The 27,846-nt window shown below is 40.3% G+C and overlaps 1 protein-coding gene across 1 annotated transcript; it reads left to right on the forward strand.

The window, feature by feature from the left end:
- espnla (espin like a) lies at positions 1-27,586 on the forward strand. Its single transcript, XM_007541462.2, has 11 exons — positions 1-736; positions 2,289-2,479; positions 6,571-6,757; positions 6,867-7,049; positions 7,171-7,302; positions 18,509-18,658; positions 18,731-18,842; positions 18,994-19,166; positions 19,574-19,738; positions 23,389-24,347; positions 26,796-27,586. Exons 1-11 carry the CDS (start codon positions 443-445, stop codon positions 27,325-27,327), a joined length of 3,078 nt encoding a protein of 1,025 aa, XP_007541524.1. The 5' UTR covers positions 1-442; the 3' UTR covers positions 27,328-27,586.
- The last annotated feature ends 260 nt before the right edge of the window (positions 27,587-27,846 follow it).

The raw sequence follows: 27,846 nt of genomic DNA on the forward strand, positions 1-27,846 counted from the left end.
CAGACTGTTTGATATTTAATGTAGATTCCGCCATTCCAGATGGGTCACCTGTGTTCATAATTCCAACGCTGTGATGAATTTTTAAAATAACCCTTAAAAAACCTCATTGTAATCCTGACTTCTCCCGTTACTTAAGTTTCCGTGCTGCCTCGGCTACCCCATCTCCACTGAAGCGTGCTCCAGCATATGGCCGCCGCCACACAAAACAGAAGGCCGCGCGCGCTGCACCTCCAGCCGTCTTTCATTACTCTTCTATCGCCCCCACCCGCCTCCATCACCCCAGTAGCCCTGCCAGCCAGCTGGCTGCTGCCAGGGTGTCACTTTCCAGGCTCAGGAGGAGACGAGGAGAGCATGTCGTGTTTTTTTTTTTTTTTAATCATCATGTGATGGTGTCTCACGGTGCTCCGGGAAACTTGCCATATTCCGCGTTAAGAAGCTGAGCATGGTGCTGCATCGGGCCATCCAGGCGGCTCGAGACGCAGACCTCACCGCTCTGAGGAGTCTAGCATCTTCCGGTCAGCTTTCACCTGCTATCTGCGATGCCCAAGGCGCGGGCCCGGTTCACCACGCCGCTAGGTGTGGACGTCTGGATTGCCTGCAGCTCCTGGTGAGCGACCTCGGGCTTCCTGCGGGCTCACGAGCCTCAAACGGGGCCACGGCGGCGCACGATGCGGCAGCTACTGGTAACATCCGGGAGCTGCAGTGGCTCGTGGAGCGAGAAGGATGCAGCGTTGAGGTATGTCTAGTTTTAGTATTTAGAAAGAAAAGACCTGAAGAGGAATTAAGTATGAGCTTCAGGCAGCGGCGCCAAAAAGTGGGTATGAGTTACATGCTCATAGGGACGCTGCGCTAAAGGGGCCGCCGAAGTTATGGTGGAAAAGTAATTTCTAGTTCTGTATTTAGCAGTTGTGTGAAGGATATGATCAATAACTGAAAAACACTGATTAGGCGCCTCTCTGTGTCATTGCTACCTAGTTAAATGTGTGTGACTGAAGGCCTGCTACCCCTAAAAGCTCAGGTAGTGTCCTGTGTTAGCATGAGAAGAGTTTACTGTCATGATTTGGTTGGGCTTCCCCAGGCAGGTTAGGTCAAGGCCTGATGTGATGAAGCTGGTGAAGGTCATGACCCGGGAGCCAGAGGTCACGGTGTGGTTTAATCTTACACGTCATCCAGATGGATGCTGTAAGCTAAATGCTTCTCTGCTCAGTTAATTTTTCTTTACTATTCCTAGTTCCACTTGAACTGATCAGTAAATGCTACATCAAAACTTACAGCTTTTGTTAATGTTTTTAAAGTTACAAAAAGCTAGCTTTTTAAATTTTGTGTTACCCATTGAATGCATTAATTACCATATCAATAGCTGTGTGTGTTTATAAATGTTAATTTCAGTTAACTTCAAATGTAAATTATGGTCATATCCTTAATCTTACTCCTTGACACGAAGTGCATTGTAAAATTATTCAGTTGAAACTTTTTCACATTTTGTCACGTCAGTAGAAATGAATCAACATTTTCTATTCAGATTTTCTTTAACAGGCCAACACAAAGCAATGGAAGTGTAGCTTCCATATGTATTCAGCCTTACTCTGATCCCCCTAAATAAAAACTAGTACGACCACTTGTCTTCAGAAGTCACCTAATTTCTAAATTAAGTCACCCAGTGCATTATTTGATCATCAGTGGGGACAGTGAAGCTGCTAGGAGTTCTAAGTTTTTTTTAGACTTTTGTTTGTAAAAATCTTTGAAAACCATATTTGAATTTTGTGTTGGTCAGAGACACGATTCTAATAACTTACATGTAACCTTAACATGTTGTTATATTGTTTTAGTACTTGATTGTTCGTTTCAATACTTGTATCCTAAAGAGCCGTTTCGTGGCTGCAGGTTTTAATCAGTACTGTACATGAACTTTTATTTATTTTTTAATGTATTACTAGCTGTTTGTGTAATATGTGTTGACTTCCTGTGGATCCACTTGCAGCAGTAGCAAATCGAAATTATTTCCAGATGTCGGGTGCAAAGCCACCTCCTAAACATTCTTAACGACTGCACAGTTAAGTTTTTATTTGTTTCTTTTCCTCCAGAATTAGGAACTGTATCGACTCAAATTAAGATCTAATTATATGCTTATTAACAGTAATAACATTTTGTGCTGCAGCTCTGGAAAGCAGCACATCCTCCGATCCTTTTATCTGTTGTAGTTTTGAGCTGATATTGGGGAGCGGTTTGCCTCAGTGATCTAGTTTGGCCTGCGTCTTCTTCAGCAGGTCTCTGTGACTCTTTTCCAGGACGGCGACGCGGCGGGAGCCACGGCTCTTCACCTGGCAGCTCGGTTTGGCCGTGTGGAGGTGACTGAGTGGCTCCTGTCGGTTGGAGGAGTGGCCACTGCTCAGACAACCTGTGGAGCGGTACCAGCTCACTACGCTGCAGCCAATGGGGGTCTCACCTGTCTCCAGCTTCTCCTCCAGGAGGCGCCCAGGTGAGGATTGTGTGTTTCCAACCACGCTGCAGCAGTCTGTGGTCCAGACTTTAACAAGGCGTTGAAAGACTTGTGGAAATCCAGGACCCTGTTGCAATCTTGATAATTCTGGGGAGAAAAAAAATGTAGAATGATTTTCCCCCCCAAAAAAAAAAAATCCACATTCCAGGATTTAAAAGATATAAATGTGCATTAGTAAACAACAAAGCTTTCTAAACATGGATTTGTTGAGATCAAATTCTTTGATGCATTAGCCTCTAGCCCCTCGTAGTTCAGCCACTGACCCTTGACCTGGTGTTCTCAAACTGGGACAAGCATCACTTTTTTTTCTACAATTTTCACAACCAAATTTAGGGAAATTTCAAACTTTAATGTGATTTAAAGTGTCTGTTTGGGTAACACTTTAGTTGAAGGGTTGTGCGTAAGATTAACATAACACTGTCATAAACATGACATGAACATGAAGGAGTCTTCATGAATATTTATGACTGCTCTCATGAAGTGTTATTTGGTAAATAGTGATACTTTTAATGCAACGTTGACACTTTAAATGGACTTTTAATGCAACTTTTCAATAAAAGTGTCTTTTGTATTTAACTGAAAAGAAAAAAAAAAAGACATGAAGTTCATGAAGTCTTCATTCATGAAGACTTCTTCATGTTCATGTTCCATGTTTATTACAGAGTCGTCGGTCTTATGCACAGCCCTTCAAATAAAGTGTTACCTCTGTAATGGAGGCCGTTCCAGTCCATTAACCTCTCTACTGGACTGTCCAACCGGATCCAACCTCGGCATTTTGTTGTTTTCATAATTTGTGGGAAATCTGTAAACTAAAAACTAACTAGATGAATGTTTCAAATGTTATAGCAGCTCATAGAAAATATACAAATGTGATTCATACAAATAAGGGATCCTGAAGTTTTTAGCATAGCTGGAAGGTCAACACAGATTGTTTTTTGAGACATTTATTCTTATCCTGTTTTCTTCAAGCATTATATATACAAATAGTAATAATGTGACTTGTTTTAGTGCTATTATCAGCTAAAGTCTTAGTTAAAGCATTTTTAACTCCCAGAGTGTTATTCTTTCATTTTTTAAATGGTGTAAAAATTAGATTTTTCACCAATTATTTCTAAATATCCTCATTACCAAACCTGTTTAAGTGCCTTGGAAATGATCGTCTGTCCTTCCACTGGTTTAAAAAGCTGAAACTCAGTATTTAGAGCTCAAACCTCAATGGCTTTTCAGAAGGCAGGATGAGAGTGCAGCTCACACTGAGCCGTGCTCTGTTTCAGTGGAAGTGACCTCCCAGTGACCCCAGCGGGTGATAGCCTGTCGTCAGGTCCAACTGATGAAGTGAAAGGACGAGTTTCAGGAGAGAGAGAGAGAGAGAGAGGCTGCTGCTGTGAGGTGGCAGGTTGGAGGATAACTTTCCCCTTTTTTTTTAAACAATTCACTACAGAGTCACACCATGACCTCCATATTGACTCCTTTCTGCAAAGCCTTTTGTAGAAACATAAAAGTCTGATTTAAGTCCAGTCATCCGATGTGGAGTCATCTGTATGGCTACTTTAAAAGCATGCTGGTTAATGAAGTTCATCCTCACACTTTGAATCCCTGTTGTTTTCCTTTACCAAATATCACTTTGCTTTTGTTGATGAATAATTGAGCACAGTTGCTGAATAAAGATGAGTCAGAGCCTCACAGTGTATTCATCTCGTTGCAGTAGCCTGAACTCACAATGAAACATGTAACTCCAACCTTGATAGCTGCAGTAGATAACTTTTACAAAAATACATATTTGTTAAAACTGTCACCATGTCTTAACAGTATAATATGAGACAAATAATCTGTATTATTGCGCCGCTCCCGGTCAGAAACAACCAATCAGAGCCAGGAGGAAGGACTTTGTGCTGTCAATCAACAGGTACACGCTGCTAAATGTGCTAATGGCGAAGAAACCACTTAGGAAAACGTTTCTCTGCTGTCAGGCTAGCCAAGCTAACTAGCCTGAGCATATTTCTGAGTTTCTGACAGAGCTGTGTATTGGTTGAGATCACAACAGAACCAGAGGGAGAAGGCAGAGGAGCTTTTCACAGATTATCTGTCACATATATAATACTATCACAACAGAGTGATAGTTTTAACAAATATGTAGAAAAAAAAAAGATATACATATATAACATTTTTTTAAATTTACATAGCACAACTTTAACTTTAAATATATCTGAGTATATTTATTTAGTGGGGAAAAGGTTTATGCTAACATAACACTGCTTTTGGTAAATGACCAGTGGCAAAATTGTTCTGGAAGATGTATTTTATTAAATGTTAAATGACTGTAGCTTACACAGAGAGGAGTTTTTGACCATTTGTCTTTGAACAATCCCAGGACTTCAGACTCCTCTCCTATGTTCTGTTACTCTCAGTCTCTAGGGTTTAAGTCTGTGTTCTGACATGACTGTGAAAACAGAAGATTGTTTTGTGTCTTTTCATCAGCTTCCATGTCGATTTGGCCAAACCCTTATTTTTGCACAAGTCTCATTGATGACGTTTTGCTTCAAACCATTAACCAAACACCCATTTGTGTTTGTTCCTGAAAACTCAATCTCAGTCTCATATGACCAAAGCACATGAATTCAGTTAAAGCTCAATGGAGTTTGGCAAACTGAACACGGCCACCTTTTTAATGCTAGGACAGAAAATGTTGTTTTTTCCAGAGAAACAGAATTAGAAGTTCCAAGAAGCTCTAAACACATTTTTAAAATGTTTTTATTGAAAATGATTGAGTTTTATGATAGTTATATGACTGCTTTATTGGTGATCTTTTATTTATTTATTTATTTATTTTTTTTCACTTGAGCTTTTCTTACCACTGAATAAATGTAGTGAAAATTAGACTTGGATTTTATTACTATCACTATTGTGATTATGTGATTCTCATTCTGCTTAGCAACCCAGAACAGGAACATTTAGTTTGCATACTTCACTCAACCCAGAACATGAATCAAACCTTTAGAGTGAAGTAGATCCAGAGAATGTCACTCAACCAGAGCAGGAATGAGAACAAACTTAGAATCCAGACAAACTCTTATTAGTTTATCTAGAGAAAACACTCATTACTTTAGATCAACATTATCAGAACAAGAATCTCTACTAGTTTATTAATCACAGACTACTCATTCTTAATCATGGGACTATGCTTTTTTGTTTTCTTTTTTCTTCTTCTGCTCTTTTCTTTGGTTTGTTGTTTTGTTGTATTTCCTTGTAATTCATGCAAAGCACTTTGAACAGCCTTGTTGCTGAAAATGTGCTATATAAATAAAATTACCTTACCTTGTGTTTAGTTTGAGATCATGATCCTGCTAAATTTATTTGAAGGCTTTTTACGTCATGGTTCCCTTTGCTACCCTCCAATCCTCACCCTCTAAAAGCCTGTAATGATGGACCACAGAGTTTACTGAACACAAAAGGGGGATATTTTAGGATGGCCCTGATCTCCCCATCTATTAAAAATAGATGCATGGATTTAGAGTGGAAAGTTTTCTCATGATATTTTGCAATACTTTTGTGATTACGCTAAACGTAACGATAAGAACTAGTCATTAGATTTTTTTTTAGGTAAATGTATGACTGTCACAAACAAATGGTGCTTTTGAAAAACATTTTTACAAATCTCACTTCTCTGTCACAGAGAAGTGAGATTTGTATCACTAAGCTTCACACGGTAACTGTTTTTTCACATTTATTGGTACTTTTTGATGCTTTTATTGAACAAACAGTGGAGAGAATAGTACCACTAACAATACTGACAATAATCATTAACTGAAATTTATTGTGACAACAATAAATCAACATTCTTCTCATGACAAGAAATGTATCACGATAAATGATACATTTGGAGGACATACGTTGATATCTGTACTCCCAGCCTGAATCCCATCAGTTTTTCCATTTGTGAAGCACCTAAACATAGTACTTCTGTCTCTTTAATTCACTTTACTTCTACGAAAAGCATACATTTGTAATTTTCATGATAGTTTTTGGTTCCTGTTGCTGCAGTAACCTCTCTGTCCGTGTTCTGGCTGCAGGTGTGTGAACCGGCAGACGGCCACGGGGGCCACGCCGTTGTACCTGGCCTGCCAGGAGGGGCACCTGCACGTGGCCCAGTACCTTGTGACAGACCGCGGGGCCGACGTTCACTTGACGGCCTACGACGGCATGACGTGCCTTCACGCTGCTGCTCACATGGGCCGCCAGGCTGTCGTGGACTGGCTGGTCAGTGCTGGGGATTTCTCTGACCATTCTCTGAAGAGGTCCTTGTTGTTGTTGCTGCTGCTGCTGCTGGTTTGGTCTGAGCTGCGTTTTTGTGAATTTTCTAATTCAGGTGACCTACACCGACGTGGGTTTGTCCTGCCAAGACAGGGAAGGAGCAACTGCTATGCACTTTGCCGCCAGCAGGGGGCACCATTGCATCTTGGAGAAGCTGCTCCACGTGGGTTCTAAAGTCATCAGAGATTTCTGGGGAGGGACCCCTCTTCATGACGCTGCAGAGAACGGGGAGCTGGAAGTTAGACTAAGCTGTTTATTTATTTGTTGGCACAATTTAAAAGGGAGGGAGGGAAAAACAAGCAGTTTTATTTGTATTGTTATTTTCTTCTCTGCTGACGTCGTCTCATTTGATTTCTCAGAGCTGTAAGATCCTGTTGGCCAACGGAGCGAACCCCACAGAGGAGGATATTGATGGGTTCACAGCAGCAGACTTAGCAGAGTACAACGGGCACTCTGAATGTGCCAGGTACCTTCGTGCCATAGAGAAGAACGTAAGCTTTCTGGGTCAGCTGCGGATTTCGGCGCAGCTTCATTTCCTTTGCCTAATTTATGTTTTTAAACATAAACTGCCTTTCCATTTGCAACTCTCCATTTGGCAGAGTCGCCAAAAAATGTATCACCATATTTTTACTCAAGTAAATGTACAAAGTAGTATATGAAAAAATTTGTGTAAGATTAAACAAGTTCTTGGTAAGTACAGGGTACATGATTTGAGATCATGATTTAATTATTCAAAGTAACGTAATAATTTTGAATAACTGATTCAAAATTATTAAAAAAATTATGTTGTGCAAATTCTTAAGGCTAAATTAAAACATAAATACATATATATAACATATTTGCAAAATAAGAAATTCAACTGTACACCTTCCCAAATATTTTTCTAAGTAAAACTAATGAAACCGACACTTACAGTATGCACATGTATGTTAGACCAGGTTAATATACAAAGACTACTGTATCTTAACTTGACCTTCAAATGGCACATCATGCTCAGCAGATGGAAAATAACAATGAAGCAAGAAGTCTCACTTTAACATAAACTGTAGGTGCGTCTCATGTGGGCCTGTCACGATAACAAATTTTGCTAGACGCATTATTTATTGCGATAAATATCGTTTATTGTGATAAACAATTATATTGTTGTTTTGAGACCATTTTCAAGTAATATAATAGTAATAATGGCACAATGATGCACAATGATGCAAGAACGCATCCTCCAGAATCAATAACCTTTCCATTCTGATTGGTCTGATTGATCCAAAACAAATAGAGAAAACAACAGAAACAGCAAATAAAATCAATTATGAAATCTCTGTTAAATGAAATTATCTTTCAACAAAAGGGCTAGTTGAGACCAAAGCACCAGACTGACGACTTTTACCTCTCAGTTTTTGGTGAAAAGAGAACAACGATAAATATTTTGCAAATGAAAATGATTGAGCATCTTATGGTGTATCATGCCAGTAACTGGTTTATTGTTTATTGTGACAGGCCGAGTGTCATGTATTTTTTGGTTAAAACAAGATTGTTCTTTATTCAGTAAAGTTGCTTGCTGTTGGTAAACAGAAATATTAGACTGTTGCCCTTCTGCTGCTTTCTGAGGGGATTTGAAGGAATATCAAACAAAATGATTGGGATCCATTGGATGACACATTCTAATATGTAAAATACTTTTAATGGAGACACACACTAATCGCTTTATTAGGTACGACTGTTCAATTGCTTCTTAGCAAAAGCAGCAACTCAGCCAATCACGTGCCAATGCATTTAGGAATCTGGACATGTTGAAGATGACTTCCTGGAGTTTGAACTGAGAACCCACTGTAGACTGGTGTGGGTGTTGAATGGATAGCGATAACATCTCATAAATGTTTACACGTGATGCAAGTATTGAAAACTAGATAATAAAATCTATAGTTTTTTAGCTGTCAATCCATCAAAATTCATCTGTCTGAAGGGCACATAGTGTTTGTCAGGAAACCAAAGTGCGTCTTCTGCAATAAAAGGGATGTAATACGCAGACATATTCTCAGATACACAATTGTAACACTTTTATTGGAAATGTAATAATTATACTTCATCTTGTCAAAATTACTGTGTATAGAAGAAACAACTGATTTTTTTTAGCAAGTTTGAGCAAGTTGATCTTGTTTTAATCCAGTGGGCACATCGTGTTGGTCCTACATCTGTCTGCTGGTCAGCCCAAGTATGTTGTGTATAAACATACTTGTTTATGCACACGCATGTCATGGGCTGGTCTGAACAAACCCCTGATCTGTAGAGACTTATGCTCACAATCATCTCTCAGGCTTACAGAGAACTGAAAAAGAGAGACGATATCCAGCAAGGGGCTTGTTGACCTCAGAGGTCACCTGACACCCACAGCCTACCTGAGTTTTGTCGCTGACCATGTCCAGCTCTTTCTGACTGCAGTGCACACATCTTCTGATAGCTTCTTCCACCAGGCTGATGCATTGTGTCACAAAGCTCCAATCGCCTGAAACTGGTGTGTTGTAAATGATGGCGAGGTCGCTGTACTCCAGTGACCTCCACTGTTACCAAATCCCAACGTCATAGAGCGTCTTTTGACCTGACTGAACTGGAGACATTTTGCAACTTTCCAAACTGGATATTACACTGATTACCTAATTCTGCGATCCAGTTACCTGGGAAATGGGAACTCGGGGCTGGGTTTGACATCAGACCTGAGGTGTTCTGGTTAAGAAGACATGGTTTCAACATGGTGACACCCATAAACACTGTTAGCAGCAGCTTTTACGAACATTGTTTGTAAAAGCTACAAACAAGAATTGTTTGTAGCTTTTACAAACAAACATTTCCATAAAATAAAACACTTTATTTTATGGGAAATAAAGTGTTTGCTTTATTTTCCATAAGCAAACACTACCTTTAATGTGTTCAGTTGAGAGTAACAGGCGCTGTCTGTAACATTGATTTCAGACGCTCTCTTCCATGTGTGTCTTGTGAAACAAACACGTTTCCTCCACAGTTTACATCTGTTGATGTGAGGAGCGGCCATATTGAAAAGCTGCCTTATAAGTCCTAACTGGAGATAGTGAGTTGCTTGCAGTTTCCCAGTGGGAAATCTGACTTTGGAGGGTGTTTCAGTTGATTTTTGATTTTTGGTTTTTTTTTAATCGGCAAAGTCTGAATTTCCCAGCTCCGAGTACAACTGGAGAACAGGATTATCACTAGAAAAAAAAATCCTTAAATTTGTAAGTGTAAAAAATCTTTTGCCCCTTAGCGCCCCCACCCACCGTCCAACAGAAACAGCTGCCAATAGCTGAAATGCTAGGCTAACTGCAATCTGATTCTGCTTCCCGTCCTTCACCTGAGTCTTCTTTGGCTTCGACGTGAAACAAATCAGCGCTCCGAACGGGGAATGGTGGTGGGGGGAGGCCGGTCAACAGCAAACATCTGGAAAGTCTTGAAGCCTCCGTGAATCATTTTCTTAATTTGTAACATGCATTTGATTCGGGCCCGGCCTGTCACTCCGCTGAACTGCTCCCTTCCACTCTGCTTGATTGCGCTGCTCTCGGTTTAAGAGCTCTAAGAGAATGAAAGATGAAGGCTTTTGTGTTTAATAAGGCATTACAGGCCACAATGGCGTGTGATCAGGAGGAGATCCATTCCTCTCCGTTTGCCTCAGAGGGCTTTATGGGATTAGCTCTGGTGTGCGGGAAGCACAATGCTTGTTAATGAGATGAATATTTTAGTGGTAACAGCTTGACGTGCGATTCGTATTTCTTTCTAAATGCTGACGATGAATTCGAACGGAGGATTACAACCAATTATGACATCAAGGTTGCAGCTCGTTGCCCTGATTTTGAACAGTGTCCTTCAATCCCCACAGCGATATGCTTGCAAAACTATTCACATCTCAGGAACTTTTTCCTCATTTCCTCGTGTTTCAAGTTCAAACGTCAAAGTATTTTGTTGCGATTTTGTCCGTTTGATGAATGCAAAGAAGAACCAATTGTATACTTTTGCCTGTCCCATCTCAAGAAAAAAAAATTGTCCGTACAGCACGATGGTGCAGTCAGTTGTGTGCTCAGCGGGTCAAAAAGTTCAATTTTTGTTTCAAAGGACAAGAGCGACTTTCTTCTCTCCACGCATCAGTGAAAGTCAAATTTGCAGATTGACGGTGACGTTTTAAAAAACTTGCTTTAACAAAATTTAAAAACATCAAACACTGTGGAAAGGCACACAGTAACCACAGGTGCACTCCAAAGGAATCCATAAATAAGTCAGCTGAGAAGGTTAGCACTCCTCCGTGAAGAGGATGATGATGATGGGGAATCAGTGAGGCGTGGCTGCCGTGGCTCCAATTCACAAACAATTCACCCCCCCATATAAACAATGGGAGCTAATTAGCACAGGGGCCGCTGTGGCGTCAGAGGCGGTCGGAGTCGCTGCTACCTGAGGGCCTATCGGTTACCACTCTCCTGCGGCTCAGGTGGAGGGCCCAGGGGCCGAGCCTGATACGGGATCTGCCGGTTTATGTTTCAGTGTTTTCACCGCTCTGATGCCTGGAACCAGCAACTCAATCCCTCAGAGTACCAAGGAGAGCAGGATGCCATCGACTTCAAACGCTCGTCTGATCCTCTGTGTCATGTGTTCTTCTTCTTTCTTTTTTTATTCCATTGACTTGGAAGTGTTATGATTGTCACCTCTGGGGACTGTGTGTAGTTGGTAGACTGTAGGGTGTATCGTGTTTCTTGGCTGTGTGTTGGTTGAAGTGGATACAAAAGCTTGATGTTAACAAAGAGGTCGTCTTGACTGCGGACCTTTAAGTAATAGACGGCAGGTTTGACTCTGTGATATGAAGGGAGCCGACTCTGTAATGCTTCAGAAGGTGGCAGATCTCATTTTGGCGCAACACTGCAAAACCACAAAATCACACCAAGTATTTGTGGTCTAGTTTCTTGTTTAAATATCTTAGTACACTTGAAAAAGGACAAAATTAACTTACAAGTAACTATTCATTATTATCTGAAAACAAGCTCCTATTTTTTTTACTAAAAAGTTTATCTGTTAGTTTTGTCTTATTTCAAGTGTACTATTTGCACTAGAATCTGGACCAAAACTACTTGGTAAGATTTAGTGTTTTTGCAGTGCATCTCTAAATCTGGAGACAGAAACAACAGAGAGTTGTCTGTATACGTTCATGTTAGAATCTGCCCTGTCTGTCCTGAGTTTGCATCTCATCAACGGCTCCAATCAGATAAACATCAGCAGCAGTGTGAAGCTTTTCTTCACACAAAAATATAGGACGCAGTTTTAGTCAACCCACTTACTCCAATACCTCTAGGATGTTTTCACACCTGATAGTTTGGTAGATTTGGTTTGATTAGGGACCAAAATTGCAACATTTGCTACATTTCCAGCTGGCGAGGTTTGCTTTCACACTACACTGTGTCAAACGATCCATACTAATCGAAAAACATTTTTACCTCCTCGCCTGTGGTGGTGCTGCAGCAACAACTATTGAACAAATCAAAGAAAAACCTCAGAAAAAGACCAACTTCCTTCTTCACAATTCGCAGCTTCTCCCAGTAGTGCTAGACTTGCACATTTATTTTTGGCTCTGTTGACCCAGAATGCCTTGCACTGTAATCCACTTCCTGCTTATATGCATTCAAACTGTGCCAGAGTTTACTTCAACTGAACCAAGTCCGCAGCCTTTAGGTGGACCAGAGTTCACTTCTTTGGTCTGCATTAGAGCTCCATTTTGCATTCAAACCTCCTCAAACGAACTGGACTTTTTTGACAGCGAGCTAAACAGGGCAGGGTGAATGCAAGTTCAAACCTACCAAGACATGACCTTTTACCCCAAATGATGGGCTATGAAGGAGAACATTAATCAAAGAAGCAGTCGACAGGGCCGTTATAAATCTGAAGGATTTACAATGGCAGAGATCCAAAGCTCAGGTGGAAGAGACTTTTGATGACAAAAAAACAGTCTTTTTGGAAGAGTGGCAAGAAATAAGTAATTGCTGAAAGAAAGCCAACAGAAGTACTGTTTTCAGTTTGCCACAAAGTATTGTAGGTGGTGGAGCAAACATGGGGGAGAAGGTGATTTAGTCAGATGAGAAGAAAATAAGTTTTTTTTACCTTTCCTTCAAAAAGCAAACGTGCATTCAAAACACACAAACCCAATAAACCACATTGAGATCTGTGGCTGTAGCAAACACTTGTATTATAAACACTTGTATTTTATAAATTTCATTTAATTCAACGCAGAAATGACTTTTCATACAATTACATGTATAAATCAGAACAGAAAAAAAAAGAACTGGAAGAGAGTCAGGTTCACATTTCCGTACGACAAAGACTTTGTGACCGCAACATTCACATGATTCATTCAAGATTCACCGAGATCGTAATCTGACAGAATGCTCATTGTTTGCTCTAAAGTTTCACATCAGTTTCACTTGGATCAGTTTTTCCATCACGTTTACTCAACGTTTAGCCAAATACGACCACGCTTTGCTTTGTAGCATGAACAGAGAAAAGCAAAGTTTCTTTTCCACTGTGATGTTTAACCTTTCAGGACAAATTCTTCAGGTTCTCGTCAGGTCTTTGAATTCTGTGTATAATCAAACGGCCAAAGACAACCACACATAACATGCTACATGTTGTAGTTTACAAAATCCCTAACTCTAAAAGCTCTTACTGTTTCCATCTGGGGGTCAATAGCAGCCAGGTGCTGCTAATCAAATGCACTTCATCATATCACCACCAATCATAAACACATGTATAGAATCAGAGGTTTTGCCAGAATGCAGCACTGCAACATTCAGCTGTGGGTTAACGCAAGATGGAAAGACAACAAAAACAAAACAAAAAAAACTGGTGCAAAAGGCCATTTTCATACTATCTGGAATCAGTCGCTCTGCAGAGACAAGAATCTCCTCTCAGACCTTACTTGGCCCTGGTTAGCATGTTGTTCTTACAATCGTAAAAAGTGTCATCGAGTGTGATTTGTTTGGCGCGGTTGTCAGGAGAAAGGCTTTCATTATCGAAGTAGAACATGGAAGTGTCGCATTTCATCTTCAGAAACCGCAAGACCTACACCGCAGGAACCAAAGTGGAAATGTTTGGTCAGATTCGACAGCAACACATTTGGAGAAAACCAAAGTAGATGTTAATGCGAACACCCCATACCAACTGGAAAGCATTTGGGCTGATGATTTGAGCTGTGCAGCCAAACACGCTGGACAATCATTCAGTCGCTAATTGAATCGTAAAAGTTTCAATTAAAATGCGAGGCCATCTGTGTGACAGCTGAAGCCTGGTGCAAACCTTTTTCATGAAATTGAACAAAGATCCGAAATGCGACCTCAAAACTGCAGCAGAATCGCAGACAATAAGTTGCGATGGGCCAATGCAACACATGGCTACAACAAATTATAGAGCCCTCACAGGATGATGAGGCCATCATCATTTTTCTTTGTGCGGATGTTGTTTCCAGGGTGATGCATGATGTTAGGATTCCCTCACACATTGAGCTTTGCATGTTGGCCAAACACATTATTTTTGGACCTATTTCACCAGAAATTCTCCTTCCACAAGCCTCTGCAACAGCAGTCAGTCTGTGGGCTGAAAATGGTTGGCAACCACCATTTTGGTAGCTGGCCTCTATCATACTACCACTGGATCTTCATGTTGCTTTCTTCCAACGATGGCTTTCTTTCTTTATTCCACTTTAGACCAGATTTGTGAAGTGTGTGAACAGTTCAAACATCCATTGCATATGCAACAGATTCTCTCACCTGCACTGCTTTTTATCAATGAAACCTTGATGACACAAAAACCTCTGAAGGCAGGTTGGTTGTGCACTGGATTTTTTTTAAGGGTATTAGAGTTACGGGGCTGAATAGAAATAAATTATTTTTCTTTTGTGAAGGCCGACTACTTGGTGCAAAATCTCGATAAAGTATGCTAAGGTTTGTAGTTTGAACTTGACTTAATGTCAGTTATATTCAAGTTGCTGTGAAAAAACATAAATTGTCCCAACATGCTATTGCCAGCAGTACTAGGAATGCTGAAACAAGGTCAGATGGATAAGCATTACCTGCTTTAGTGTGGAGTATTTGTGTTCATCCGGGAGCTGTTGGAAAAACACCACCTGAGTGCGCGAGGATAAAATGTCTTATTTTCCAGCTGCTCTTCCGCTGATACTTCCCGTCGTGCTACAACACGGCCATTTGTCTGTCCATGCATTAGTGACATTACCAGCCACCCAATCCCGCCGATTAATTATTAACGCCACTCTCCGATCGGTTTATTGTTTATTGCCTGACGGGTCTTGGCCACCAGTCGAGATGCTGGAGAGGGTTTTAAACAAGTGGTCCGAGGTCATGAGGCAGTGTCACGTCGGCAGCGCGGGACTGACCCCCTCGGACGTCCGGGCCGCCTGAGTTTGTTCCTGACAGGCTGTCGGCCGGTGTGGAAAGCAGCGTCAGGTCGGTAAATTCCCCGTAGATCGCTGTGAGTTTGCTCTTTTTTTTTTTTTTTTTTTTTTGTCTTATTTTCCCTCATTCTCTCCGAGCGGTAGGAAGTGACTAGCCAGGCTGAGTAATTATTTTTCTGAAATGAAAGGAAAGTTTTGTACACTCTGTCCACGAGGCCTGAACTGGCAGATGTCTTGGCAGCGCTTTGCCTACTTTCTGATCAGTTATTGCCTGTTACGGTTAGGCATGACTAATACAACAGGCTTATTGCTGTACTTTATTTTGTGATTGTTGACTTTTGCGTGGACTTTTGCTTTCCTGTTGAGCCCTGTAACCTTTTTTTTTTTTTTTTTTTTTAGATTCGACATTTTCATCCAGAGTGATTAGAGTTTTCCATCGCAAGCAGAAGTAATGAATTAAATTTATTTCTCATTCATCTCCCGGTGACAGATGCAAATAATGTTGTAAGTGTTGGCAAAACACATTGTCAGTTATTAGCCTCGCAAGCATTTACCTCGGCTTAGGGAACCTGAGCGCATGCTGCCATGCGAGAGGGAATGTATTTACACTATAGTGGTCTGTGTATAATGCACACCCAGTGTATACATTCCAGGTTGCAATTTATCACCGGGAATTTGACGACTTTTACATGGAAGCAGGTTGCTTTAAAAGACTGACTCCAGCGCTGCGTTACATGTCGTGTCTTTTAAGTACACATGGTGTTCTGAAACACTTAAGCTCTCATGTGGCTCGCCCTTTTGGGAGTGAAGATTACTGTTCCTGCATGCAAGACAATGAGACAGCACTGTTTCCTAACTCTTGGCTGTTAATCCGCGGAGATCGAGGTCTCTCTCTCTCTCTCTCTCTCTCTCTCTCTCTCTCTCTCTCGTCTTCGACCGAGGCAGAGTGGCTCCGAGCCAATTGTAGGCTATCTGTAGCTGCGTGGCAACTGTGATGGAGTGCTGATGAAAACCAAATGTTTTCTGGCCAACGAGTCCAATTAAACGCGCACACACGGCTCAGGCGCTGCTTTCAGGACATTGAACTGTTACGAGAAGGGTCACAAGGCCTCCTCCCCACCCTTTTCCCAGACCGTAATGTTGTTTATCTATTTGTGGATTGCACAACTTCTGGGAAGTTTGTCTCTCCGCCTAAGCAGTGTCACAGCATATTTTATGTAGCTCCACATCAAAGTGCCGAGCGAGAGGAAATGGCAGGACCACCTCTTGGACATAAAGCACAACAGCATGCAGCAGCATATTAGGTGGGCCTTTGATGTTTTTGGTTGCTAATAATGTCCTTAGAGAGCTGAATTTGATTTGCATTGTGTATGGAGCGCATTAAGACAATGCAGGTTCATTAAAGGGAGCCTAAATGTTTCCATATACCCTACATCCTCCCCGGAGCGGTGTGAATGCCACCACTTATTCACGCTCCCTTACTACACTCCTTTTGTTCTTTTCTTTTACAGAGGATGTCTGCAGGACTTAACATGGCACCTTCCATTATGACTCCTAAACTTTTGCTTTGCCTGGGAAGATTTTCTTCTTCTTCTTCTCTTTCTCCTTCGTTTGGTCTTTGTTTTAGTGAAATAATGTTCAGACTAATGTTATTTTTGGTAGCCAGTAAAATAGAAAACCATCTCCCCACATTTCTCCGCCACAAATTTTGTCAAGATTTGACTTCACTTGATTAGAGAACTGCCTACACAAATTTTCACTGACAGCTGGAGCCAGTTTTTTTTCCACTTTTTTTTCTTTTCTTCCATATTTCACCAGTTTGTTAGATCTTCTGAATAACAAATTGTCTAGCCATAATTATGTCAGGGTATTCAGTAATGAAACGTTGAGGTCTAATAATGAGATACCTAACCTTGATGCTTAACGTCATCAACCCAATCAATGAGCTTTAGTTATGAAAAGACAAGAGAAGGAGACCATGATTGGATTGAGATTGTCAACAGATGGCACTTGGGAATATTGAATACATACTGAATACCCTAATCAGGATTCCCCTCATGTTATTTAATAATAAGCATTTGCCAATATTGAGTCCAGGTTTGATACCCTGTTAAAATCTAAACCATGCACTTAAAAATAGTAGCTTTAAAGTTCAGCGAAACGGCTCCAAGTTTCATCAGTAATGCTGTTGATGTTTCATACAGTTTGGAGCAAAATGCTACACCAAGTTAGGCTAAAATGTAGAAACATATTTTACCTGTTGGCAATGCTGAGACTTATGGCCAGTTTCAATAATGTAGAAACATTTTCTGAAAGGATTCTTTCTAATAAAGATAATAAAATTTCAACATGTTACAGTGGAACAGCATTTTCTTTGTTTCACAAGGGCAGGAGGGTGGGGGGATCCAAGCTAGCCGGGGGACCTCAGACCGACGTAACTCAGCTTTGAAGCTACCAACTTGCTAATATCTAAATAGATAATATGAGCTTATACCAGTCCTCAAGAGATGAACCTAAAAGCCACAGAGTAGTAAAAGCTGTCAGACAACAGCTGTAAAGATGCTTCAGTAGAGTTGTATTGCTTTATCAGAAAAAACCCAATGTTGCTACAGTATTAAAAATACCAAGAATAGTTCTCTTACTATTGTTAGAGTTGGAAATTTTAGTACTGTAACAATCCTACATGACTCAGAGGAAGCTGAAGCAGTCAATACTGTCTCCCTTATTATGCAGATTTTTCTAAACGGTAGCACAGTTGTGTAGGAAAACCCAGAGTCATTAACTTGACAAATGAATGCATGCAGCCTGAAACACTTGCACACAAAAATAGGATGTGATTTTCAGAAATTGTCTGCAGAAATTGTGGCTCCTTGCTAGGGTTGCTGCAGACAATCAGAGGCAATTGTTTAGTGAGAAAGAGAGAGACAATCTGGTTTCATTTAAAAATAATATGCAATCCAGTCTCAAGTAGCAGATCGAAACATTTCTAAAAGAGAAAGACGAAGACAAAAAGAGGCATTTCGGATTTTTTTACAGAAGCACTATCTGAAAGGTTAGGCTGTAGAATAGAGAAATGATTTGACTAATAGGACCTTTAGTTGATCTTTCATCTTTGTGTCAGATATTTAGATAATGTCCTAATATTAGTGTATCCCAATAAACAAACAGCAGTGACTAGAGTCTAATCCTTACCTTTATGATCTGAGCCACATTGTAGTTTTCTGATTGTCCATATTTTCATGGTTTGATGTGTGTAGGCGTCGTGGACAGACAGATCCATTGAGGTTCTCGCTCCAGCAGAGGAGGACATCAAGGTGAAGCCGACTGTGTTGTTTTCACGCAGCAAAGAGGACTACTACGGGAGCCTGAGCGAGGAGTGCAGAGACAGTCACATGGATAGTTTGAAGGTAAACACTGAGGTTCTTTCCATTTCTTTTGCAATTGCTAAATTAAAACAACCTAAAACCTGATCTTTCAAGCAACCTGAGTGTGAGGAGCCACCAGAGGCTAGATACCCTCAGCCTCCATTACCTTCTGCTGCAGAGAGAAGCACAGCAAGGACACTAGAGCAAGTTCAGATCGCTGCATCTGGTACGGCAAACATCTCTCTTTATCTTGTTTAATAACTCTTTGAGCAAAGTAGTGGGGGTGTGGGGAATGGTACTGTTTAATACTTAGTGTCTATGTTTAATCTGCAATGAAAAGTGATTAGAGCATGAAGTACATTTGATTTATCTTGCAGTTATTAAAGGTTTTAATCAATCCAAGGCAGCTGGGAGTGAGAGAAGTGCCTCGGCTGATAAGACAGCGTTTCCTGATACGAACCTGCTGGCTGAGAAAAAACTCCTGGGTGACATGAAAAACATTAAATCGCTGAAAGACTCAGGGATGTCGGGAGTTTTTACAGGACAAGCGGTAAGTTCACCGCTCTATTATAAAGTTCAAATAATCTGAGCACACTCCTGTTACTCTCAGGATTTTCTAAATTTATTTCCTATTTATGAAGAGCGAGATATTCTTTTGATTTAGATAGTTTAAATTTAAAACTTAAGTTTTCCATCTGAATTTTATTAATAACACACTGCAGTGCATGCCAAAATATACAAGTGTTTTTGCTAAGAGGTTTTTTTTTGGGGGGGTAACACATTTTTGTGCAAACACAATCTAATGTAGCTATTTTTGGCACTCGGCACATATTCAACTTGAGAAAGGTGCAACCCCTATCAATAGATTACAGGAAAACTTGGCTCCTTGGAAGGAATTATAGATTCATGAGTGTGTTTATGCGCCACGTCCAACCATTTTTCTTGCTTTCTTGCCAGAGCAAGATGGTGGTCCTTCCCACTGAGGAGGCTAACCTGTCAGACATCGACTATCTGGTGCCCACCCACGACGAGACAGGTCAGCCCATAGCTGAGTGGAAGAGGCAGGTCATGGTGAGGCAACTGCAGGCGCGGCTGCTGGACGAAGAGGACCAGAGGAGGAAGGTAACGTCATCACCCACATCTACTAGTGCTTCATAAGTTATATTTAATTCAAAAGCTACTAACATTCACACTGATGGTTCAGATATTGAGGTATGCTATTGTCCACAATCAGCAAAAAATCTATTTTATTCAGAAGGTCTTTTTCTTCTTTGATAAAGCAAGGTTAGCTTACATTTAGCTTGTTTAAATTAGGAAGTGGCAAATGAGACACTGCAGCAGAAGACCCTTGTCTTAGAAAAACAGTGGTTGTTTTGTCAGAACAGCTCATCAATTTCAAAAGACAAATTACTTATGAAACATACTTATGTGATGGACCAGCAAGGTTCTAGAGATAGAATAGGTAACAGCAGGGGCGCCTGCAGGATGCTAACGGAGGGTACGCACAAAGCTATCATTGCACCTAATCCACACGAATGCAGCCGCATCCCCGACACGCATAAACCAAACACACACACACACACACACACACACACACACAGATATGATAGGAATGCAATGTGCATGGCACAGAGTCAGAAACGGAGATTCGCCGGTTCAGGTGGTGTGTCTGAGACTTCCAGAGGCGGAGGTGAAGCGACAGTGTTTTCTTCATTTCTACTCTTTTTGACAAATTTAATTTTCCCAGTGCAATGTGACGCTGGGGAAGAGAGCGGCAGGTGTCACGGTCGGTCGAGGGAGACGGAATGGGGTGTCACTGTATAATCACATTTAACTTACAGAAAGAGCATCAAGTCGCCAAGTAAAAGTAAACTGACCAATAACATTTAGATTCAGGATGGACATGTGCTCACCTCCACAGACGCACGCAGATGTGGGCTACGTCCAGAATATTTTGGCACAAAAGACAATTTTTATTTTATTCCAAATTTTTTTGAATAGCAAAGGGGAAACACAATAAAAAATGCAATAACTATAATTTTTCTTTTCTTTAGTCAAAGGAAAATCTCAAGGTACGACAGTACATACAGCTGCAGGCGTCCCTGTGTAACAACACATACTGTGGCTCTTACACGTCCTGTACACATCCTGGTTAAAAATAAAATGCTGTCCTAACCTTGCTTTTTATAGCCTTAAGCTAAAGGTCTGTTGAAGCCATTTTTAATTTCAGCCATTTTTATTTTCACATTCCGTCTAGATCACACTTGGCTTCAATTGTAGCGAATGAGATGAACCTGAAATAAAGTTCAGCCATTTAGAAAGATATTTTTTGGATAGTCGCTCATTTTCACTGTTTGACTTAAGCAATAAGCTACAGAAAAGCTGTAAAGGTTCAAAATGATCACATTGTACAAAGGTATCTGTCAGGAGAAGAGGACTGATACCTCCTGTGAAATAAGCAATTTCACAGCATCTAACACAAAAACACACAAGGTCCTATCTCACTGCAATTGGGTCTTGCATGGACTTCTGTTGATTTATGCCGCCTAACCCGGACATTTCCCCTGAACCGAACATTAGCTAATTTTTCTTCAGATGGATAAAGTTTTGAGCAATCAGTTTAGACCCAAAACCTTCAGGGATCTGGCTATAACTGTCAGCATGACCGAGTCCAAGCATACATCCAAATCCACAAAAGAAGGATTTCATTAGAGGTAAAGTTAGTTATGGAACGGCCTAGCCAAGGTACAGAGCTAAATCTCTGTGGTCACACAATTAGTGCTCTCTGTTCAAGTCTAGATGTGGGATACTGACAGACTCCTACCAAAGAAAACTGAATCCTGAAATCGTATCCAAACGGGCTTCAACAAAGTATTAATTAACAGTGGTTATGCAACCAGGTTGCTGCAACTTTCTTCCCCAAGAGATTTGCTTTTCAGTGGAATCGTTTTATCATAGTCTCGATTTTTTTTTTTTTTTTTGCATTACATGTCAAGCTAGGAAAAATGAGTCTCAGAGTATTATTTATAGTTGGAGATGTCATGATGGCTGGAGTGGTCTAAACTTTGGCAAACCTGATGGGTAGAACTGGTCAGCAGTGACTGGAAATGTTCAAGTATGTTCTTGTTGCAACAGAAAGCAGAAACTCAAAGCAAATCTTCACAGTATATATGTAGCTTGGAGTTATCTTGTTCAAATATAAAGAAAGTCAGAAATAATTGTCAATTTCAATAAAAACCAGTGTCCTTTGTTTAATTTGAGCCCCTTAAAAGAACTTCTGTTTGAGTCTTTGTTGGTGATATCTAAATATATATTTTTTAAATCTAGTATTGTAGCCATTGCATCGTGGAATTGAGATATAAAACTAGAAAAAGTGATTTTAACTGTTGAGTCTGATCTATGTTTATGTATCGGTGTGGACAAATTTACTGACACCGCTGAAAAAAAGTGTAAGAAGCCTTTAAATGAATTTACCTTTGCATTGCAGTAGCCCAAATGTACAGTGGAAATAAAAAAAAGCATTATGCCATTTAATTGAATTATTCAGTGGGGGAAAGAAATGTGATTTGCGACTATAGTTGGTACCCCTATCAATCCTCTTAAACCAAACGTAGCTGAATAATTTTTCACAAAGTCTTCACAATAGCCAACAACATGGCACCTAGTTGAGTGATGACAGAAAAAACTCCTTTTGTGTCCCACCATCACAAATGTAAACATGTATAGTTTGTATAATTTGTCAGTATTACAAATTATATCAATTACTGACAAATTCTGTTTTAGTCAGATGAGACTGACTGAGTTTATCCGGTCTAGCGGACTCTACCAGTGAGCTAAGAAAGAGCTGCCCTTCGGCCCTTCAAACGTTCAGAAACATCTGGTCAAATTACAAGTAGTATGTTGTTGGTGATCAAATCAAGCTTATTCTATTTCAATCTCAGTCCATAGATCTAAGTCCTGCAGAACATTTCTGGGTTTGAGCTGCAGAATGTCATCATGTGAAATGCTATAGGAGGGGAGTACGTGCTGTCCTGTTGGCAAAAGGGTTTTTGTGTGCAAAGCATTTCCAGAATGAGTACTAATAACTTTGCTCCTACGGATGTTTCTTGAAACATAAAATAAAAATTGCGTGAGAATATGCTACTGCGGTAAGAAAAAAAAAAATATATATATATATTTTAAGACCTCTTACTGAACTTGGACAGGTTTTCCCACTTCTGTACTTAAATCTAAATGAGAAACTCCTGCCACAAGTATTGTCAGTAGTGTGCATGATAATCTTTAAATCTGCTGACAACTGTCAGTCTTCGCTTCATATAGCGCTGATATTCAAAACACAAGTCTAGCCCCCAGGAGAAATATTTCCAACTACTACTTCATCTGTTTTACCACGTTAATCCCTTTATTAGTAATGTTTGATTTCTCTGTCGTTTCAATCTTCCTCATTGCGTCGCCTAAACAAATAGCTTTTGACCCTGTTCATACTATGATGAGAAAAGCACAAATTGTGCTGTGACTTTGTAATGCTGTTTTATATCTGCATTACATCTACATTAAAGTCACCGTTTATTTTTAATTGCTCGTAACAAATCATTCACACATAACGCATTGTGAGTCGAGTCATATTTTTGAGGTTTGGATGAGAGCTGTATAGCCGTTTTACTGTATCATTACTGTTTTCCCTCACATGCCAAATCATTTAAAATGTTTGACGGGCGTTATAATAATATCCCCTGTATTCATCTGCCTGCTGTTTGCCTCTTCTTTTACAGGAAAGCGGGAGCAGATATGCCAAAGTCAGCTGGAGGTACTCCCAAGCCCACAATGCCATCCTGGGACCCTTTGGTGAGCTGCTGACAGAGGATGACCTCATCTATCTGGAGCAGCAGATTGCCAACGTCTCTCTTCAGAGGAACTGCGCAGGTTATGAGCTGGAGCTGGCCCGCCTCGCCGAGGAGCTCAGGCACATCCTCCCAGCTCCCATAGTCAACATCACTGTCAACACCCAGTTCAGGAACTTCAAGAGCCAAGTTCCCCTACCTGTGTGGTGTGGCCGGATCTCAGGCATCGTAAAAAGCATGTCTCTGCTCATGACCAACCTGACAGACCAGCCCTACTGTAAAATGCCCAACACTGAACTCATCACTGTGTTTTCTCAGGCACCAGACAGACAGATCTCCAACAGGGTGCGCAGGGAGAGCATCGAGGACGAAATCCATCAATTCGGAGTGTCCGTGAGGACTTTGAGGTCAAATTTCGAGAAACAGAACACATCTTTGTTGGATCACCAAGAGGAGAGTGTCGCGTTCTGTCTGTCCGCGCAGCTTGACGATGCGCACCTCGACAAACAGCTGAGAGAGTTGAAACCGGCTGCCGAAGCAGACCAGAACAGCGACTCTGGTATTGACAATGACGAGAGTGTCGCTGATGTTCAGGAAACAATCAGCCTTAGAAAGGAGCGCATAGTGGTCCTGTTCTTAGGTCACTGGAAAAAGTCTGTGTACACAGTGACGTTGAAGAGCAGGGATGCGGTCGAAAGGAAGATGAGCAGCGGAAACCCAGGGAGCCATGATGAGTATGGTTCTGGTCAAAGAGGCAGCGCAGAAAATGACGAGTGCGTTATGATGAACAGTTCATTGGGCCATTTCTTTAAACAGAGAAGTGCCGTCAACAAGATGATGGGAAACTGGAGGAAAATGATCTCCAGTGTCCCTTCCAGACAGATACGCAGGTAAGGCTGGATGACATAAAAACATCCCCAGTGTTCAGTAGAAATTATTCTACAATGGTACCGGTACTTAAGCACTTCTTCATTTCTGCACTGGGTATGGGCCAATGCAAAAGTATACTCTTTTAGATTTGTAACATTACACCCCAAGCGCAACTTTTTCACAAGGACTTGATGAGATGGCCTGACATGAAGAAGTGGGTAGTTGTGAAGTAGATGGAAAATGCCTGCAGCATGATGTTGCCACCACAAAGTTTCCCTTTGGGGATGGTATGTTCACACTCAGTAATGTGCAGTGTTTGTTTTTTTTTACCACTCATCATTTTGCATGTGGGCCAGTAGGTTAGGTTTTGGTCTGCTCTTCCCTGAATACATTCTTCGAAATGTTTGGCTGGAGGTAAACTGGAAACGGGACTTCTTCTGGTTTTTCTGTCTATTTTAGTCTTTCCATATAGTTCAGAATAGGCAGGGGTTTCATATCTCAAGGATGTATACACCCGAATATCTGACATACCTACTCTAGCTCCAAGGCTGGCCCATGACTTGCATGTTTCTAGTTATTCACTCATTTGATGACACCTAGAGGATATGCTGAAACACTGTTGGAGATATCGAAACAATTGTTGTACACTCAACAAGCATTTTTATCCACGAGTTTATATGAGTGCATATTGATGCAGAAAATACCTTCAACAACAATGACAAGATTATTACTATAATTGTTATCCTTGTTAATATTTGTAGTAGTTGTAGTAGTTGTGGTAATAAATAGAATAGAATATACTTTATTGATCCCCAAGGGGAAATTGCTTATTTGTTGAAAGCTACTCCATCATAGGTAAAACATACAAAGTTTGTTATATATATATACCTAAGAGTGATAAGTTCAAAATGACTAGATATAAATAAATTAATTAATCAATAAATAACCTACAATCACATGCAACATATTAATCAATAAATAACCTACAAATGAGTGCAGAAAAAAATTGAATCAATTAGCACAGACTTTGCCACTGTAAAGCCTGATGGCAACAGGCAGAAATGACTTTCTGTGGCGCTCTGTGGTAAATAAATGTAGCTGTAGTAGTAATCTTGGAGTACTACTACTATTAGTAACAGTAGTAGTAGTAAAAGCAGCAGTAGTATTAATAGTACTAGTAGCAGCAGAGCAGTACTACTAATAGTAGTAATAGAATTAGTAGCAACAGAACTCGTAATTATAGTATTAGTAGCAGTGTTAATAGCAGTAATAATAGAACTATTAGCAGTGTTAATAGTAATATATAAGTAGCCACATCTGTATTAGTAGTAGCAGGACTAGCAGCAGCATTAGCAGTAGAATTAGTAGCAGCAGTAGCAGTATTAGCAACAGCATGAGTAGTATTACCAGTAGCATCGTCATGAGCAGCAGTATTAGTATTAGCAGCAACAGTATTAGCAGAAGTAGTAGTTCTGCTACTTCTGCTACATGACAAACTTTCAAAACAGTTTTTAGGATACCACATTAAACTTTTTAGAATAATTAACCATGACATTTCTGCATCTAGCTGTATGTGTTTTTGTTTTTGTTTTGTAACACATCAGCAATTTTGGGGGGAAAGAAAAAAAAAGAAAACTTCGCTCCCTTCATTTGAGTGCAGTTGCCAGTGATGTCTTGTGTGGTCTTGTTTGAGAAAGCAGCACATTCATTTAACCACACAGCAGTTGACATCAGCATGAATGAGCAGCACACATGCAAACATCTCGTGGTTTATTAACCAGAAGGAGGGTCTGAGTGATCAAATTATGACTCGCATGTTATCTTTAACTTATGAGTAGAGTGATTTTGTTAGAATGGCCTGGGGTGATATAAAAATCAGGGTTTTTGAGGTGTAGTAGCATTTGACATACAGTCTTTATGGGCTGCTCATCATTTCAGAATTGGTTTACTGTCTGATGACAGCAAATAATAATAATAATAATAAAAAAATATTCAAGTGGGAGCAGTTATCTTGGGAATTTGGCTGGATTACAGTGTAACAAAGTTCAGAAATTCAGAAAGACACAAACAGATGTGGCACCATGTGGAATACAAATGCTCTCAGCTGCTAAGTTTTTTTTTTTTTTTTTTTTTAATGTATTGAGTTTAACGGCTGCAAATTTATTCCACATTTTCATTTTCTCCAAAATTGATCTAATATTGAGCCATTTGGAGAAAGCAACAGATCAAGTTTCATGCTGACGGTGGCCAATATAGCACTATCATTCATCATTTTAACATTCTTTATATGACTGTAAATCTCACATTTCAACTTTTATCTACTGTAAGAAAGAAAATATTTTGAAATCACGACCTATGCCTTTAGAAAACAAGCAGTGTGCCTATGTTAAATTACTGATTCAATATAAAAATATGTAAAAAAACCAAACATTTGTAAGTTCTTAACAATCTTGTGATGTTTTCCACAGGCTCCACAGGCAGAAGGCCCTCTTCTCCCCGGAGCAGTTCCTACCTCGTCTGGACGGGGTGCCAGTCGACTACGACAGCCTGACACTGGATCTCTTCATGCTGGGCTACTTTCACATCTTGGAGTTGGATCTCCCTGTGGATGAGAGGAAAATGAGGCACTTGCTGTGCTTCGAAGTTTTCGACCATTTGGGGACGTTCCCCTGGGAGACGATCAGAGAGTTTCACAAGGCCGTCGTGCAGGACATTGAGGCTGGGAACCGTGAGTGGAAGGACGGCTTTGAGGACATTAAAGTGAAATTCTTTGGAAACGCTGTGAGTGAATCTGAAGACGCGTCCAATGTGGTGAAACCCAGCCTCCCAGAGGTTAGACAGGTCCCTAAAGTCATCGTTCAAACACCTACGCCTGATGAGAACATGCTCTACGGCGGAACTGATATCTCCAGTTTCAGCAATGAAGAAATATGTCAGTACATCGATCGCAGTTTTGCTTTTTGGAAAGAGAAAGAGGCAGAGATCTTTGATTTTGAGTAGTTTACTGTATCTTTTAAAAAAAAATATTATGCTTTGTAGAAAAAGGTAACATGACTTATAAAATAACTTGTTTCTATTAAAGAATATGTTCTGCAGTTTAGAGAGGAAACTTTTTTTTTCTGGTTTCTTTAATTACGACAGTTAATGTCATGTTTTTTTTAATTTTATTCAATATTGTCGGATGTGATCTAATTTGTACAATTTTTATACACTTTTACTGCACTGTGCTTTAGCAATTAAACAGCAACAAATTTCAGAAGTATGTATAATATTTGATTTACTTAACATCAAACCTCAGGTATCAAACAACATCAACACAACTCTGACGCAAAAGAGTTTTTACTTCAGATCACCGACCGTCATTTGAGGTAAGTTGTTTTGGGGTTGTTTTTTTTCTCAGAAGAGGATTATGATTATGTTAAGGAACTTCCACATGTCAGCACTGCTTCATCTATCTCCTTATGGAGATTCCAGGGCCGTTCGGCAGAACATGTGCCTTTGGCAGCAGCTGTAGGTCTC

This window comes from Poecilia formosa, unplaced genomic scaffold (genome assembly GCF_000485575.1).
Source record: "Poecilia formosa unplaced genomic scaffold, Poecilia_formosa-5.1.2 Scaffold609, whole genome shotgun sequence".
In the NCBI taxonomy this organism is placed as follows: Eukaryota; Metazoa; Chordata; class Actinopteri; order Cyprinodontiformes; family Poeciliidae; genus Poecilia; species Poecilia formosa.